General features: G+C 49.2%; 1 protein-coding gene across 6 annotated transcripts in view; it reads left to right on the top strand.

The window, feature by feature from the left end:
• The window catches only part of Csmd2 (CUB and Sushi multiple domains 2), a 542,274-nt gene that overhangs the window by 364,575 nt on the left and 163,461 nt on the right, over nt 1–14,238 (top strand). For all 6 annotated transcript variants that reach the window (XM_078025879.1, XM_078025878.1, XM_078025877.1 and 3 more), the window contains 3 exons: nt 4,522–4,737; nt 6,171–6,359; nt 11,718–11,887. In XM_078025879.1, coding sequence (XP_077882005.1) covers nt 4,522–4,737; nt 6,171–6,359; nt 11,718–11,887 — 575 coding nt within the window. The remainder of the gene's footprint in view (nt 1–4,521; nt 4,738–6,170; nt 6,360–11,717; nt 11,888–14,238) is intronic.

Below are 14,238 nucleotides of genomic sequence, written 5' to 3'. Positions count from 1 at the left end.
CTTTAATAGGATTTATGTAAAGAAAGCTCCATAAAAAAATGCAAAGTCGAATAGTAAATAGACAAAAATATTTGCAATATATATAATTGACTGAGGATTACCGGCCTGGTGCATACAGAGCTCTTCAGAATTTCTAAGAGAAAGAAGCCTGGCCCACCAGCCTGCAGAAAGAGCAAAACTATAAACAAATGCTTCCTAATTGCAAAAACACAAATTGAAAAATATCAACCCCATCAATAATGAAAGAAATGCAATTTCAGCCGATAGCAAAATCCCATCTTCCTTTTCAAGTCATCAAAGAAACGCTGCACTGTGGGGAAAGGAGGAGAAACGTAGGCCCTTCCTCCTCACCTGGTGGTTTGGTAATAGGAATCAAAAGTCTTCAAAAGATACATGCCTCTAGACATGCAATTCCACACACTGCAATATACCTGCAGAAAATAAGTAAAACCACACATTTAGATTTAACAGCCAAAGTGTCCCCTAAAACATTTATTTATGATATTGAAAACTTAGGGACGATTCAAATGGGCATCTGTAAGAAAGCATGAAATAAACATACAGTTGTATGTTGGGTGAACAGACTGCTAGGCTGCTGACTTGGATTGTCCCTGAACACTCCAGCTGGGGAATGGTCATGGAATGAAATACTAGGAAAAATGGGAGAAAATATTTGCAGATTTATAGAAGTACTGGCAAAAATTGTTAAGAAACAAAGCTTGCTAAAAGATAGTTTTTGCTAAGGAGGATATTTGCACAGAAAATGGTCTAAAAGATTTACCCAAAGATTTTAACACTAGTTTTCTCTTATTATTCTCATTTTTGTTTTTTTTTTGTTTTTCTGATTTTGAGCAATAAATATATATTGCATGTAAAATATGCTATTTGTACAAAAAAAAAGAAAATTATTTCTAGTTTCATCATGTGTACTTAAGAGCTTTACTTTGGTCTAGATGAGCCCTTCCCTGGCCAGGTCTCAGATGTCCCAGAGCTTCTCCAGGCAAGGCAAGACCCTCCGGGCAGTCCAGGGAAGCCCCCCAGAGTCCTTGGAGGGACAACCTCTGTGGTCATGATTTTCTGTACAGGAGCACCTGAGATCATCAGGGTGAATGATCCTCTATGTCTTTGCCTAGAAGTCAGTGTAGCTCACTAACTACTTAACAAATGCTTATTGACGCCTGCCCTCAGGAGTTTATGGTCCAGGGCTAGACAGACAGCCTAAACACAGAGCTCAGAGCAGCAGCATCTGTGTAGTGGAACACACATCTGCAGCCTGGCCCAGGGAGTTAGGCAGGAGGCCTGGATCTGAGACATAAGCTTGTCTTCCAGAAGGAACAGGAATTAGCTAGGATGAAATGTGCTCACGCAGAGAATCAACAATCATGCCCGAATAAGTGACTGCTTCTTCCTTAGAACCCTGACTTCCCCTAACCCCTAGCACAGGGGCCCAGTGAGCCAGGCCCTTCAGCCTGCCCTGCCTTTCTGGGCCTCATGCTGAGCCCTCCAGACAGAGTTGGGCCTCCACAGGCCTTTGTGCAGGCCCGGGAGCTTGCCAAGTTCTTTCTTTTCTGGGGCCCTGCACTTTTGCCTGAGTTCTCTCTTCCTCTCGAGGGGGGTATGGAGGTTCCCATTCCCTTTGCTTGACCAGCTCTTCAACTTTCATGCTTGCTTCCTCTCACCAGCCTCTCCTGACCTCCCCTCTCCAGCATCCAGGTTGAGCTTCCCTCCTGGGAAGCTCCCACAGACCCCCGTTCTTCCCCAGACCTCACCCCACTTGAACTTTCACCACCTGCCCACAGACCTGAACTCTCTTGCTTCCTGCAGTTCTGCCTGCCCAGCTCCACCCCTGGCACCCAAGGAACCCCAGGGGTATTTGGAGACATGCGTCTGACCCCAGATCCTTCCACTCAGTCTCTGCTCCTAATATGTTAGGTGAACAGACCGCTAGGCTGCTGACTTGGATTGTCCCCGAACACTCCAGCTGGGGAAATTCTAAACTTTAGGAAACTCAGAATTGCCCAGCTGGCCACTCCTAGGGCAGTTCAGGAGGCTGGAGAATGTGCCCTTGCAGAGACTCCAGGACTGCAGCTTCTTAACCCACAGGGTCATCTGGGGCTGGGCTGAGCCGAGCAGAAAACACCTGTGGGTGCTCACCTGATGAGGGCCAGGGCTCCAGGCTTTGCATATGCCATCCCAATGTGCCACCTGTGAGGGAGGGATCGGCATCCACACGCGCAGCTAAGGACACACACATGCAGTTCTGGATTCAGGCCTTCAGCTGGTAGACGGGCGTTTGATCCCTGCCTTTCCTGCCCTGGTGCAGGATTGATATCACTCCTACTGTTCTGCCCAGTTCACTCCAGTGTGTACATCTGTCACACCAAATCTGGATTCAAACTCCAACATGGGACCTCTCTGTTTCTGTGACAATGTCTTCATTTTCTCACAACGGCCAAAACAGCCCCAAGCAATCAGCACAGCTGGGAACCCCAGGGGTTTCATTTCGGTTGTTTGCTCATCCTTAGAATCCCTGCCAAATGTTTACTCCTTCGGAGGGGCTGTATTTGCACGCTAGAAGAACAGTGCAAAGCTTGGTGCTTCATCCTGCTACTGTATCTGACCCGCTCTCCACCCAACCTGATGTTCTAGCAAGGAGGGGGCACATACATTTCCCAAGCTCAATAGTTATCTGCACACATGTTTGTGTGTCAAGAGTATAGCACACATGGAGGCACACATGTCCACACGTTTCCTATGCACATGCTCACATCTCTTACGCCAAGGATCGTGTCCCTATGTGAAGCCCTCAAAGCAGAGTTCCCCGTCCAAGCCCTCAAAGCAGAGTTCCCTGTCCTTCCTCATGCCCCATGCTGGATTCTCACCATTGATGCATCTGTCTTCTCTATGAAACCAAAAGATGTTTCTCTTCTTAAGCACTAGGCTTGGTACTTGGTAGGTGCTTAAGACCCATATCCTTGAACAAATAGATACATGATTGCATCTCGATTGCCTGCAAACCAGTAATTTGTAAACCACAACCTACCACCTCTGCTAGGTTATGTCTCTCCAAACCCTACTCAGAGAAGCTCCAATACTCCAGGATCACCAGATTTTATCCACAGGGAGGCAAGAATAATAAAACTTTTAAAATGCTCTATTACAGGCTTGGATCCATCATCATTTATTAAAACTTCATCAGTAATTATCTAGGAAAGTATTTCTCAAACTTTTAGGTGCCTATAAATCAAACAGAGGTGATTCTGCATTTCTAGCAAGCTGGTCATGGACCACACTTTGAGTAGCAGCTGGGCCCAGCACTCCCAGTCTAACAGTGCACCTTTCCTGGCACCACCATAACACATGTCCCCATGAACACAGACTTGTTGGAGGCCATGCATTGACAGCTGTATCCAAGCAAATACAGCTGCTGCCACCTGGACAAGTTTGAGAGCTGCTTTGGGTGTTAAGTTCCTGCTGCTCCATAACCTTACTCACTACCGACCCTCTCACCACCTGCCACCCTCCCACCTGTCTCCTTTTGTGGCCTAAGAGGAGACATCCTGGAGTGGCTCAGCAGTGAGGCCTCAGCTGCCCAGCTCTAGCACCTGCCAGCTGAATTACCCTGGACAAATGACTTCATGCCTTTGTGCCTCATTTTCCCCTAGTGTCAACGTAGGACAGATGAGGCTGGACACCTGAGGAATTTTCAGGAAGCAGGTTCATTTAAGTCCCTCCCACAAGCCCCGTCCACACTGGTCCAGTGCACATCAGCCCACATTCCAACTGTTCTTCCGGCCTTCTCTTCCACTTCATCCTCCTCATGGTCACCATCATCTTACTGGAACTGAAATTTGATGTACTCTGGATAGGACAGCTTCTTGTGACCTCCAGAACAGTGACTGACTGGCCCCGCCTACCTTTCCAGCCTCAGTTCCCAGTTATCTCCCACCACAGAGCCCTGGGAGGGACAGCTTCTCTGTCCCTTGACATGGGCATCCTGTATCTAGGATGTTCTTTCTTACCTTCCCCAGTTAACTCCTTTGTTTCTGAAGCTGCCCCCCATTCCCCGCTTCCTGCTATGAAGGGCTGTCCATGCTGCCCCCCTGTCACGCTGATCTACATTTCCTTATAGTTTTCATGATTCCATTTTGTACCCATTTGTCTAATGCCTCATGAATCCCCTTGCACTTCACCCTGGATCCCAGCCATAGGACATATTCAACAAATATGCAAATATTTGCTGGATGAATTAATGACTGGCTATGAAGCATCCTCTCAAACTGAGCCATAAATCCCCCTTTCACATGCTGACAACCATAAAGAGCTGTCCATCTCCCTGCCTGGATCTTCGGGTCATGGCAAGTTCAGGTCCATCCACTGGTATGTTGATCCACAGATGCTTGTAGTTGGACACGCGGACAGGTAGGTGCAAATTAGAAAGGTCTGGGCAGGTCCTGCCTCGCCACTGGGCTGCTTCAGCCACCTCCCGCGGCCAGCTGGACCCCTCTGGTCTCTCTGCAGGTGTGTTCTTTACCTTCCACACCTTCCACCTGGAGAGCGGCCACGACTACCTCCTTCTCACCGAGAACGGCAGCTTCACCCAGCCCCTGAGGCAGCTGACCGGCTCCCGGCTGCCCGCACCCATCAGTGCCGGACTCTATGGCAACTTCACGGCTCAGGTCCGCTTCATTTCCGACTTCTCCATGTCCTACGAAGGATTCAACATCACCTTCTCAGGTACAGGGTGTGGGGGTCCCTGGGGAGAGGAGACCGCTGCACCATCCTCTCTCTCCCTCTGCTGCCAGTCTCTGGTCTTCTAGTAGATGTACAGTAATCATTCCCCTGTCTCTGGGAGAATGACCTCAATGCTACAGCTAAAGATATTTCGGTTAGATCCATGGAAGAACTTCTGTATCATGGTCTTGGAAGGAATTAGCAGGTTCCTTGAGGAATCTCCTACTCTGATTCAGGATTTGCTCTGAACATGACCTACCCAGCTGGTGGCTTCAAATAGCTCCTAGAGGATTCACAAATGTCCCTTCCTGCCCTAGTAATTCCAAATTCTTCTCCTGATTCCACTTCCACTATTTTACGACTCCAGTAATTAACAAAGAAGAAGAAAGGGTGTGAAATTAACATACAGGAGTGTTTTAGTCTCATTTGGGTGCTTCTTCGTCAATGCTAATTTTGTAGTAATAGATATTTATCTCTGTGTCTAGGAAACCTGAAAAGAAATCTCTTTCATTTGGCATTCAGGGAAACATGTCCCCATGTGAAGCCCTCCTCCCCCCACCCCCCATGCTTGTCCCAAGGTGCCCCAGGGCCCCCTAACCCACCCCTACCTTCAGCAAGAGCAGGGAAGCCAGATGGATTCCTCCCAGGATGGGCAGGAGATGTCAGCCTCTAGGAACAGGGATATGGCCCAGCTTAGCCTTAACACCCCCACCTGGCCCTCAGGCAGAAGCCACCTGCCATGTTCCAGGGCAGTCCTGGCTGATGGGACATACCCAACCAGTGTACCTCAACTCAAATGAGAGAGATGCTCCTCCTCCACACAGCCCCAGAGGACTGCATCCCAGAAGGGAGATGCTCTGGAGGACAAGAGACAGTCATTTCTATGCTGTCTCTAGAAGCACCAGGCAGGTCCCTGGCCCATGAATGCCACCCCATCCTGCTTGCCATCTGCCTCAACGCCAGCTTTCTGAGATCAGGCTTAGAGCAAAGCATTTGGAGTCCTTTGCTACTCCTGTCGCCCAAAGCTGTGTCATAGACTGACCCTCTGAAAGCCACTGACTGGATTGATCTGGTTCAGTGCCTGGAGGGGAAGAGTGGGAGAGTGGAGGGGGCCAGAGGCTGGGTTTCCATGGAGATGGAGGGATGGAGAAGAGAGAGCCGAGGCCTGAGGCACCTGAGGCCCTACCAGAAGTTCCCTAGGAAGGAGACACTGTGCCTCAGCCCTCTCCTCCGCCTCCCTGCACTTCTCTGGGCCTCTGCTCTTCTGGGGCTCATCCTCCTTGCCTCCTCACTCTGGACCAGTGTGCACCTGGTCTGTACCTCTGTCTGTCTGGACTCTGGCCCTGTCCCCTGGCATTTGGGCTTCCGTGTTCTGATTTTCTTTCTCTGCACCTCCCGAGACGTCTCTGAGCCCAACCTTCCTGCTGCCCTTGCAGAGTATGACTTGGAGCCCTGCGAGGAGCCCGAGGTCCCAGCCTACAGCATCCGGAAGGGCCTGCAGTTTGGCGTGGGCGACACCTTGACCTTCTCCTGCTTCCCCGGGTACCGTCTAGAGGGCACCGCCCGCATCACGTGCCTGGGGGGCAGACGGCGCCTGTGGAGCTCGCCTCTGCCAAGGTGTGTTGGTAGGTGGTCACGTGCTTTCATTTTGCTTCACTTGATGGGGTGGGCCAGACGTAGCTGATCGGTGTGAGGTGGTGGACGCGCACGCCAAGAGGCAGAGGGAGCTGGGTTTGGGGACTAATGTAGCCCAAGCTTACCTGCAGCGAGACCTTGGGCAGGTGACCTCAACTCCTCTCAGCCGCCTTGTCTGTAAAACAGGCACAGTAATGCCTACTCCATGAGGCAGTTCTGTAACCTAAACTGACCTTTGCCAAGTGAATCGCCCATGGGCTCTGAAATGAGGTTGACTTCAGTACTCTCACCTCCTGCCCTTAACATGCAGGCCCCTGGCTGAAGGATGCCTCTTGCAGGGAGATCTGGATGGGGCCCTGGGTGAGCCCTTTGCCTGAGTCTCAATCCAGGGCATTGGGTGGGTGCTTTGACTAGTCCAATGTAAGGTCTTGCTCTGGAGAATCCCTTGGAAGGCAGCCCATCCAGCCAAGGAAGCAGGGAAAGAATTTGGGTTCATTGAGAGAGCACCCATTACACATCCAATGCGTACCTAGGTCCAGAAGATACGAAAGTGAACAAAAAAGAGAAAGTCTCTCCGTAGTGGCCTCCCATAATGGTGGAGAAACACAAGCCATAATACATAGATACACAATGTGTCCAGCAGTGTTAGGAGCACAGAGCACAATGACAAAGACTCAGGATGTGTGGAGGTGAGGTTGCTTTGTGGCAAAGAGTGGGCAGCAAGGGCCTCTCTGCTGAGCTGTGTTTTAGCAGTGGGAACAAAGCGCCAAGATGTAGCTGGTTAGGGGTTGGCAGAAGCCCCATCTGCCTCCTTGACGGACCCCTAAAGGCTGATCAGAGCTTTGGGCCCAGAGCATAGAGGGAAGTATGGTGATGGCCCAGGGAGGAGGACAATTGCTGGCTTCTCCTAATTTGTAAAACTCACGGCTCTGCTTGCCCGAACCCACAGTGCAGGACAGGATGAAATGCAGGCTGAATTAGGGGAGTACTTACATGCTCACTGTTAGCCATGGAACTCACTTAAAGTGAAATATTACGTAAAACCCCATAAAAATATACAGAATTGATAGATCAAAGCAGCAATGCACAGACTGAAAGAGGCATCAGCATCACAAAAGCTCCCGAGGGGCCTGGGAGTGGCCCAGCAGCAGAGCACTTGCCAACACAGGTGGGGCACTGGGTTCCATTCCCAGCCTGCCAAAAAGAAAAGGAAAAAAGATAGGCCTATGACACGATGTCACCAAGGAGCCCAGGGCTCTGCAGAGGACAGCTGAACATTGAATAGCCTGGCAAGATGGGCTGATCCGTCACTCAGGCCCCAAGGTCAAGTCTCTGCTCTGCCACTTACCATCCCTTAGAGCCACCAGACTCCTCAGCCTCATAAAGCTTCCTCTTTTTTAAAGCAGAGATAAGGACAGCCAACACCCAGGCTCTACTCCAGATGAGATGAAATAGTTGACATAAACAAGAAAGTGCCACATAATGACTATTTTGCCAATAACCTTTTTAGCCGTACTCATGGATAACTAACTGTCATTTTGTCAATAACCTTTTACAGTCCCAGAGGGAAACATTAAGATAAAGAGTCGCAGAATTCCATCTTTGACCAATTAAATCATCTCAAAGTTCCTCCTTTCTCCTGTCCCCATCCCCCCCCAAAGTATTGACTGTTGACCAGGACACACTCAGACACTAGAACACCCCCTGGGAAGGTTTGGTTAATGCCCCCAAGTGCAGCAACTCTTGCCTCTGGGAAAGTGTCCTCAGAGAGGGGGTGTGGGAGATATTTTTCTTGAATGGAGATCTCCAGGCCCCCAGATGCTCAAAGGGCTGAGACTCTTGCCTCATTGATCTCATTACACGAACTCATCCTTTAACTTATTATTTCAATTACTGTTTGTTCATGACACCTCACAATATTTTCATTATTATTATTATACATTTGTCTTCTGTTTCACATGTTATTAATAACGCACAGCAATTATAATCACCTGTAATTACTGCCAGCCCTGTCGCAGAGCCTCGTGCTGGAGGTGTCTTGGGAATGCCCACCCGGGGGGTGCACCCAGTTGCCGCATGCACTGTGGGTGTAACTGGGGTTATTTGGCTCATGTAGCATTACCAGAAACATTCCCATCTGAGAAGGAGATGAACAGCCTGGGCACCAATTCATGGTGTGACAGGGGTGACATATCCCCTGACCTCTGGGGCCCCTGAATTTGATGTGGAAGAGACAGCCCTGACCCATTGGGACCCTAGTCTGCTGCAGGAGACATGGCCCTGTCCTTGGGAGCCCAGTGTGATGGAGAAGCCCTAACCCTCTGCCTCAGGAGCCCAGACTGATGGATAAGATGCAGCCCCTGCCCTTAACAAGACCTCTCTTGACAGGGGCGACAGAAGTCACAGATGTCTGAATCAGCGGCAGCATTTTTTCTCTGCACACGACTGTTTGTTTCTCTGGAACATTTATTTGTTTCCATTTACACCCCGTTTGGCTTCTCCGTGCATCTGCTCACCTCCTCTGTTCCTTTGGAAACTCTCCCAGAAGCGAGTGCCACATTCCTCAACCACCCATGCCCTCCCTGGTACCCAGACCAAGGCCCTGGCAGGGAGTCAGGACTTGGTGACTGGCCAGGGCCTGGCTGCATCTGAAGCTGTCAGCCCTGTGTCCTTCCTTAAAAAGGTGTTGGGCAGGTGGGAGAAACAAGAGGGTCATGCTGGGGCAGGGAGGCGACTCAGGAAGCCAGGGCTGCAAAGACAGTTCAAAAATATGCCACGGCCCATGTTGAAAGGAAGCTGACTGCCAGGAACTGGGCAGAGGGCAAGAGGCATCAGGGACCACCTGAGGGCCCTAGCTGAGGCATAAACTTTCCATAAGCTTCCCAGGCTTTCTGCCAGTCCCAGAGGATGGTCAGCTAGGGAATGAGTAGGAAGAGAGAGGAGGAATAGCACTGATTGAGGACCTACTATGTGCTAACCACGACTTCCCATTCATTCACTTTTATACACAGAAAATCTGGTGCATTTGTTCTCTACAGCCTTAGGAGGGGCCCTTATGATCCAGGCAATGACAGATGAAGATGAGATGGAGACTCAGAGAGTTGATATAACTTGTCTGTCTTCTCCAAAGTCTGTGCTCATCTCAGTGCACCACATGCCTCAGCCGAGGTGCAGGAGAGTATGTGGGACCCCAGAGACTGTGGGGAGACACCTCAGAGCTGTCTGTGGTATGACCGTGGACTAGTATGTAACTGCCTAGTCTGAGGGCACCCATGAACTGCGCGCTCTCTAGAAACCTATCTACTGAAATTGTCAGCAGCCACTGTCCCAGAGGGCCTGGCTGCTACTACCATTGCCCCTTCAGTTCAATGCCTCAGTTCCGCACATTCATTAGATACTTGGTTTGCTTGGCAAACCAGCCGAGTTTAAAAATCCACCAGGCTACTTTGCTCCTGCAAAAAAAATAAACAAATGCTTCTGTAAAGCTTCAGGAAACCAAACTGACCTGAACTGCACAGGCCCAGGGAGTAGGGCCAGTTGAAAAGTAGGGACTTGGTCACCATCTTCAAAGGACTAAGAGCAGCCTTGGGGACAAGAGAGCACACAAGCATATGACAAACCCAGCAGGAGGTTCATCTCTGAAGGTGTCTATGTGCTCCATCTATGCTGCCCAGCTTAGGACAATTAGTGTCCTAAGAAATTATAGTCAAAGAATTAACAATTATAACCAAAGAAATGGCCTCTCGGTCAACATCGGAGTCCTTCCCCCAAAAAATTATGCCTAGAATAAGGATAGGAGGGCTGGCTTGGAGAAGGCAGCCTTGCTACCATCAACTGTAAACATTTAAGACATGCTCCAAACTCTCCATATGTCCAGACAAATAATGAGCCTGCCATCTGGTCTTGTATTTACATCCTTCTGGAACCTAATTATTTTTAGGACTGTACCTCTTCTAAGGTCAGTGTATGCCATATTCATCCATTCATGCATTTGGCAAATATTTATTTTGCAGACCATCTGGGTTGAGTCTTGGAAAGTCATAGATTCATCAGGGATGACTCTGGCCCTCAAGTAACTCACAGTTTGAGTGGGGATTACAAGCAAGTAAAAGCAATCAGGGAGCAGGGTGTGATAGGTTCTCTGATATAGGGATGCACAGAAAGGGGATTCATAATCAAAAATTCAAACAAAAGGAATGTGATGGTACATGCCTGAATCCCAGCATCTCAGAAGGCTGAGGCAGGAGAATTGCAAATTTGAGGGCAGCCTCCACAACTTAGGGAGACCTTATCTCAAAATTAAAAATAGAGAGGGCTGGGGATGTGGCTCAGTGATAAGCACCCCTGGATTCAATCCCAAGTACAAAAAATAGAGAGCCACTGCAGGGTTCCCCAGATGTGCCCTGCCCCTGAGCTCTCTGCTTACATCTTCTGAGGGTGTCCTGACCAGGCACTAGTTGGGCATTGGGAAGACAGAAATATGACCAAGGCCCACGGGATCACAGTGCAGTGAAGGAGACAGCAGTACTCACAAATAAGTCAAGTAAAATGCGATAGCTGCTATAAATAACCGCATAGGAACAACAGGGAAGAAATGACTAATTCTAGAGGAGGAGAAACCAATTTCCAGGAGAGGGTGTGATTTCATTAGTTGTTGAATGAAACAGGGTTTCAACAGGGGTGTGCCAAAACTTTCTCCAGAGCCTCAGGGGCCCTAAACTCCAGCCTGAGGGGGTGGCGTCCTCTGTGAATTAAGAGACTTGGTCTAAATTCCTTAGTTCTAGGCTCCCTATTTTTAAACTGAGGATGATAACTGGGCCTACCTTGGGGGACTGGTTGCTGTGACAGGTCATGAAATGAGCCTTATTAAGTGTCTATTGTGGTGTTTTGCACATAGAGTTAGCAATTATTGTTCCATCTTGTCCCCTCCTGGTTTCCATCCTTGGACACTGAAAGTCGTCCTTTCTCCTCACTTGACTACCCACTCCTCTGACGTCCTTCTCCATCATTTCTGTTGCTATGATACCACACCAAGAGATGCAGGGAATGACTGCTTTATAGCACCGTGAAAGGAAAGGGGGTCTGGTGGTTAGTTTCTATTTCCACAAAAAAGAGAACCAGCCCGACAGAATGGGAGAGAGAGAGACACCAACAGAACTCTAGGCAGGCAGGTTTTATTTTTTATTTAAACTTCCACAGGCAGTCCTGTAGGCAGACAGAGAAGCCACCAAGCCACAGGTAGACAGGCTGGCGGCTCGTCACCTCTGTCAGGTTCTCCAGAGCTGTGAGTTGTTTTCTGGATGCGGCTGATGGGGGTTAATCTGTGGTTATTGTGATTCTCTTTCCAGCTGAGTGTGGGAACTCAGTCACCGGCACTCAGGGTACTCTGCTGTCCCCCAACTTTCCTGTGAACTACAATAACAATCACGAATGCATCTACTCCATCCAGACCCAGCCGGGGAAGGGGATTCAGCTTAAAGCCAGGGCATTCGAACTCTCAGAAGGAGACGTCCTCAAGGTAAAATCGATGGACTGCATAGCGCATGCGTGTGAAGGTGTGTGCTCGTCCCTGCGGGAATGGTCCAAGCTTTCTCCTTCCTCCCTGAGTCCCGAGATGGTATCCTCACACAACTGGGAAGAAGTGAGGGATCAGAAAGAGAGTGTGTGTGAGCATCTGAGAATGTAGGATTGGAATGTGCTCAGAGGCTGCTGCCGCCATAGGCAAGTGCGGCTCGTTGGAGTTGGCTGCATCATAAAAATAATAGTAGTTCAGTTGGAGCAGCCAGTGGGCCAGGTTTTCCATTGTGAATGCCGACTTTCCACCTGAATCATGAACTGCTCAAGTGTGTGTGTGTGAGTGTGCACACACACATTGGTGTAGCTACATGTTTGTGAATATAGATACTTTTACATATATATTTTCACATGGGTGTGATTCTGTGAGAGTGCTTGGCATCCCTGCACTCAGATGTGATTTGAGGAGGCAGTGAGTGTCCATGTACCATGATAAAGGCCCTCGTGTGACATTGCCACTAAAGAAAGTGAGTTCAAGGCACATAAATATGTAAGAAAAAGAAAGGACAGGATGGGATGGTAGCGCTACCGAGAGGAAGTTGGTGAGATCCTGACACACACACGTCTTGCAGTTCCCTGTGTGATCATGTGACTATCTCCAATAACGCACCCTGTGTGTGTTTACGTATGATCAAGGGGTTGATGTCGGAGAATCTATCAAAGAGCTGCCCTAATAAAATGGATTCTGAAGACAGCCTCGTCCAGAGTAAGTCTATTTTTATCCTAGACCAAGGATCTTTTGTAGTTTATTCCAATACAGTTTTATTCTCTGTAGCTAGAGAAGTCCTGACATTAGAAGAAAAAAAAAATAGAAGCAACCAAAGGTCACTACTCTGGAAATTCCATAGAGAAGCCATGAAATGCCCATCGTTTTTTATGTTCAGATGATACTCTTGACCCACCCTGGGGCATGTGTTCTCGGCTGTGTGTGTGTGTGTGTGTGTGTGTGTGTGTGGTGTGCGTGTGTGTGTGTGTGTGTGTGTGTGTGTGTGTGAGAGAGAGAGAGAGAGAGAGAGAGATTTTTCACTCTTACTTAATCTCCTTTGAACCCAAGCTGCACTCATGAGATGACAAACTGGGGCTGGGTGTGTATGAAATAGGACACAACAATCCCAGGGGGCTGTTATTGGCTTCTTCAGCTCTGCTTTCAATGCCGCATAGAAACAAGACAAGCGGACACAGGAGAGTTTGATACCCTTGTGATATACCCCATGATACCACACCAGCAGATGCAGGGATAAATCTGCTGTATGCACTGTCACAGATACATGCACAGATGCGCACACACACACACACACACACACACACACACACACACACACACACACCATGCCTTCAGGCCTCTCCCTGGATCCTCACTTCTCTCCATCTGCTTGCTCTTCATCAACGGCATGACTTCAGAGGACCTAACCAGCACAGCAGGGCAGAGAGGCCTCCTCTCTGTCATGGTGCAGATGAAGGGATGTGAGCTGGGCCATGCAGAGGCCTTCCTGGATGAAGGCCCAGCAGGAAAAGGCAGCTTTGAGGCACAGGTCATAATTAGCAGGTGTTGGGGGGTTGGGCCAAGTTCTGTGCACAGGGCTTGATAGGGGTGGAGGGGCAGAAATGGCTGCTGGAGGTCACATGGAGCATGGCCAGGGCCCTAGCTCCCTCAATAGGGTGTTCAGATTCAGGCCTTCAGAACCTAAGACTGGCCAACAGAGTGCCTGCACAACTGTCTGGCCTCGGCATCAGGCGATCAGCATAACAGACAGGCAGAAGAGTGATTTTCCAAGGCAGTCAGGGTAACAAATAGGCAGAAGTTGTAGGGTAGAGGTCAGGGAGGCTTCACACAGGCACACCTGCAGAGTTGCAGGAAGGGGAAGAATCCCTGCTTTTCTAAAAGAGGACCACCCCAGACTCCAGACCTGGCCTCTGCAGCCACATGCCCAGCCAGCCCTGCCACCCAGCTTGTAATATGGAGCTCAACCTTCTTGACAAAGAGTGTCCTGTGTCTGCATCTCTTAAACCTGCTCATTAGGTTGCATTGTGGTTCTGATATGGCTGAAAGGCCACAAGCGTCCCTGTGACTACTGGAATTTCTGGAACAAATTCCTAGGGAATTCCTAGGGAAGGAAGAGCAATGGATTCCAGGAGATTGGGATAGCATCTGTGTCCCCTCCTAGGACCCTTTTCTTTCCCAGACTCCTTACCTTCCATAGGGAGAACCTGGGTCACCAATGGGTACCAGAACTATTTCTGGTTTCTTTTAATGAAAGAATTAAAAGAAACCACAGTCGTAGTTTCTCAGCAGAA

This window comes from Ictidomys tridecemlineatus, chromosome 11 (genome assembly GCF_052094955.1).
Source record: "Ictidomys tridecemlineatus isolate mIctTri1 chromosome 11, mIctTri1.hap1, whole genome shotgun sequence".
Taxonomy (NCBI): domain Eukaryota; kingdom Metazoa; phylum Chordata; class Mammalia; order Rodentia; family Sciuridae; genus Ictidomys; species Ictidomys tridecemlineatus.
The sequence above is the reverse complement of the archived record's forward strand: the minus strand, read 5'-3'. Positions and strand labels throughout refer to the sequence as shown.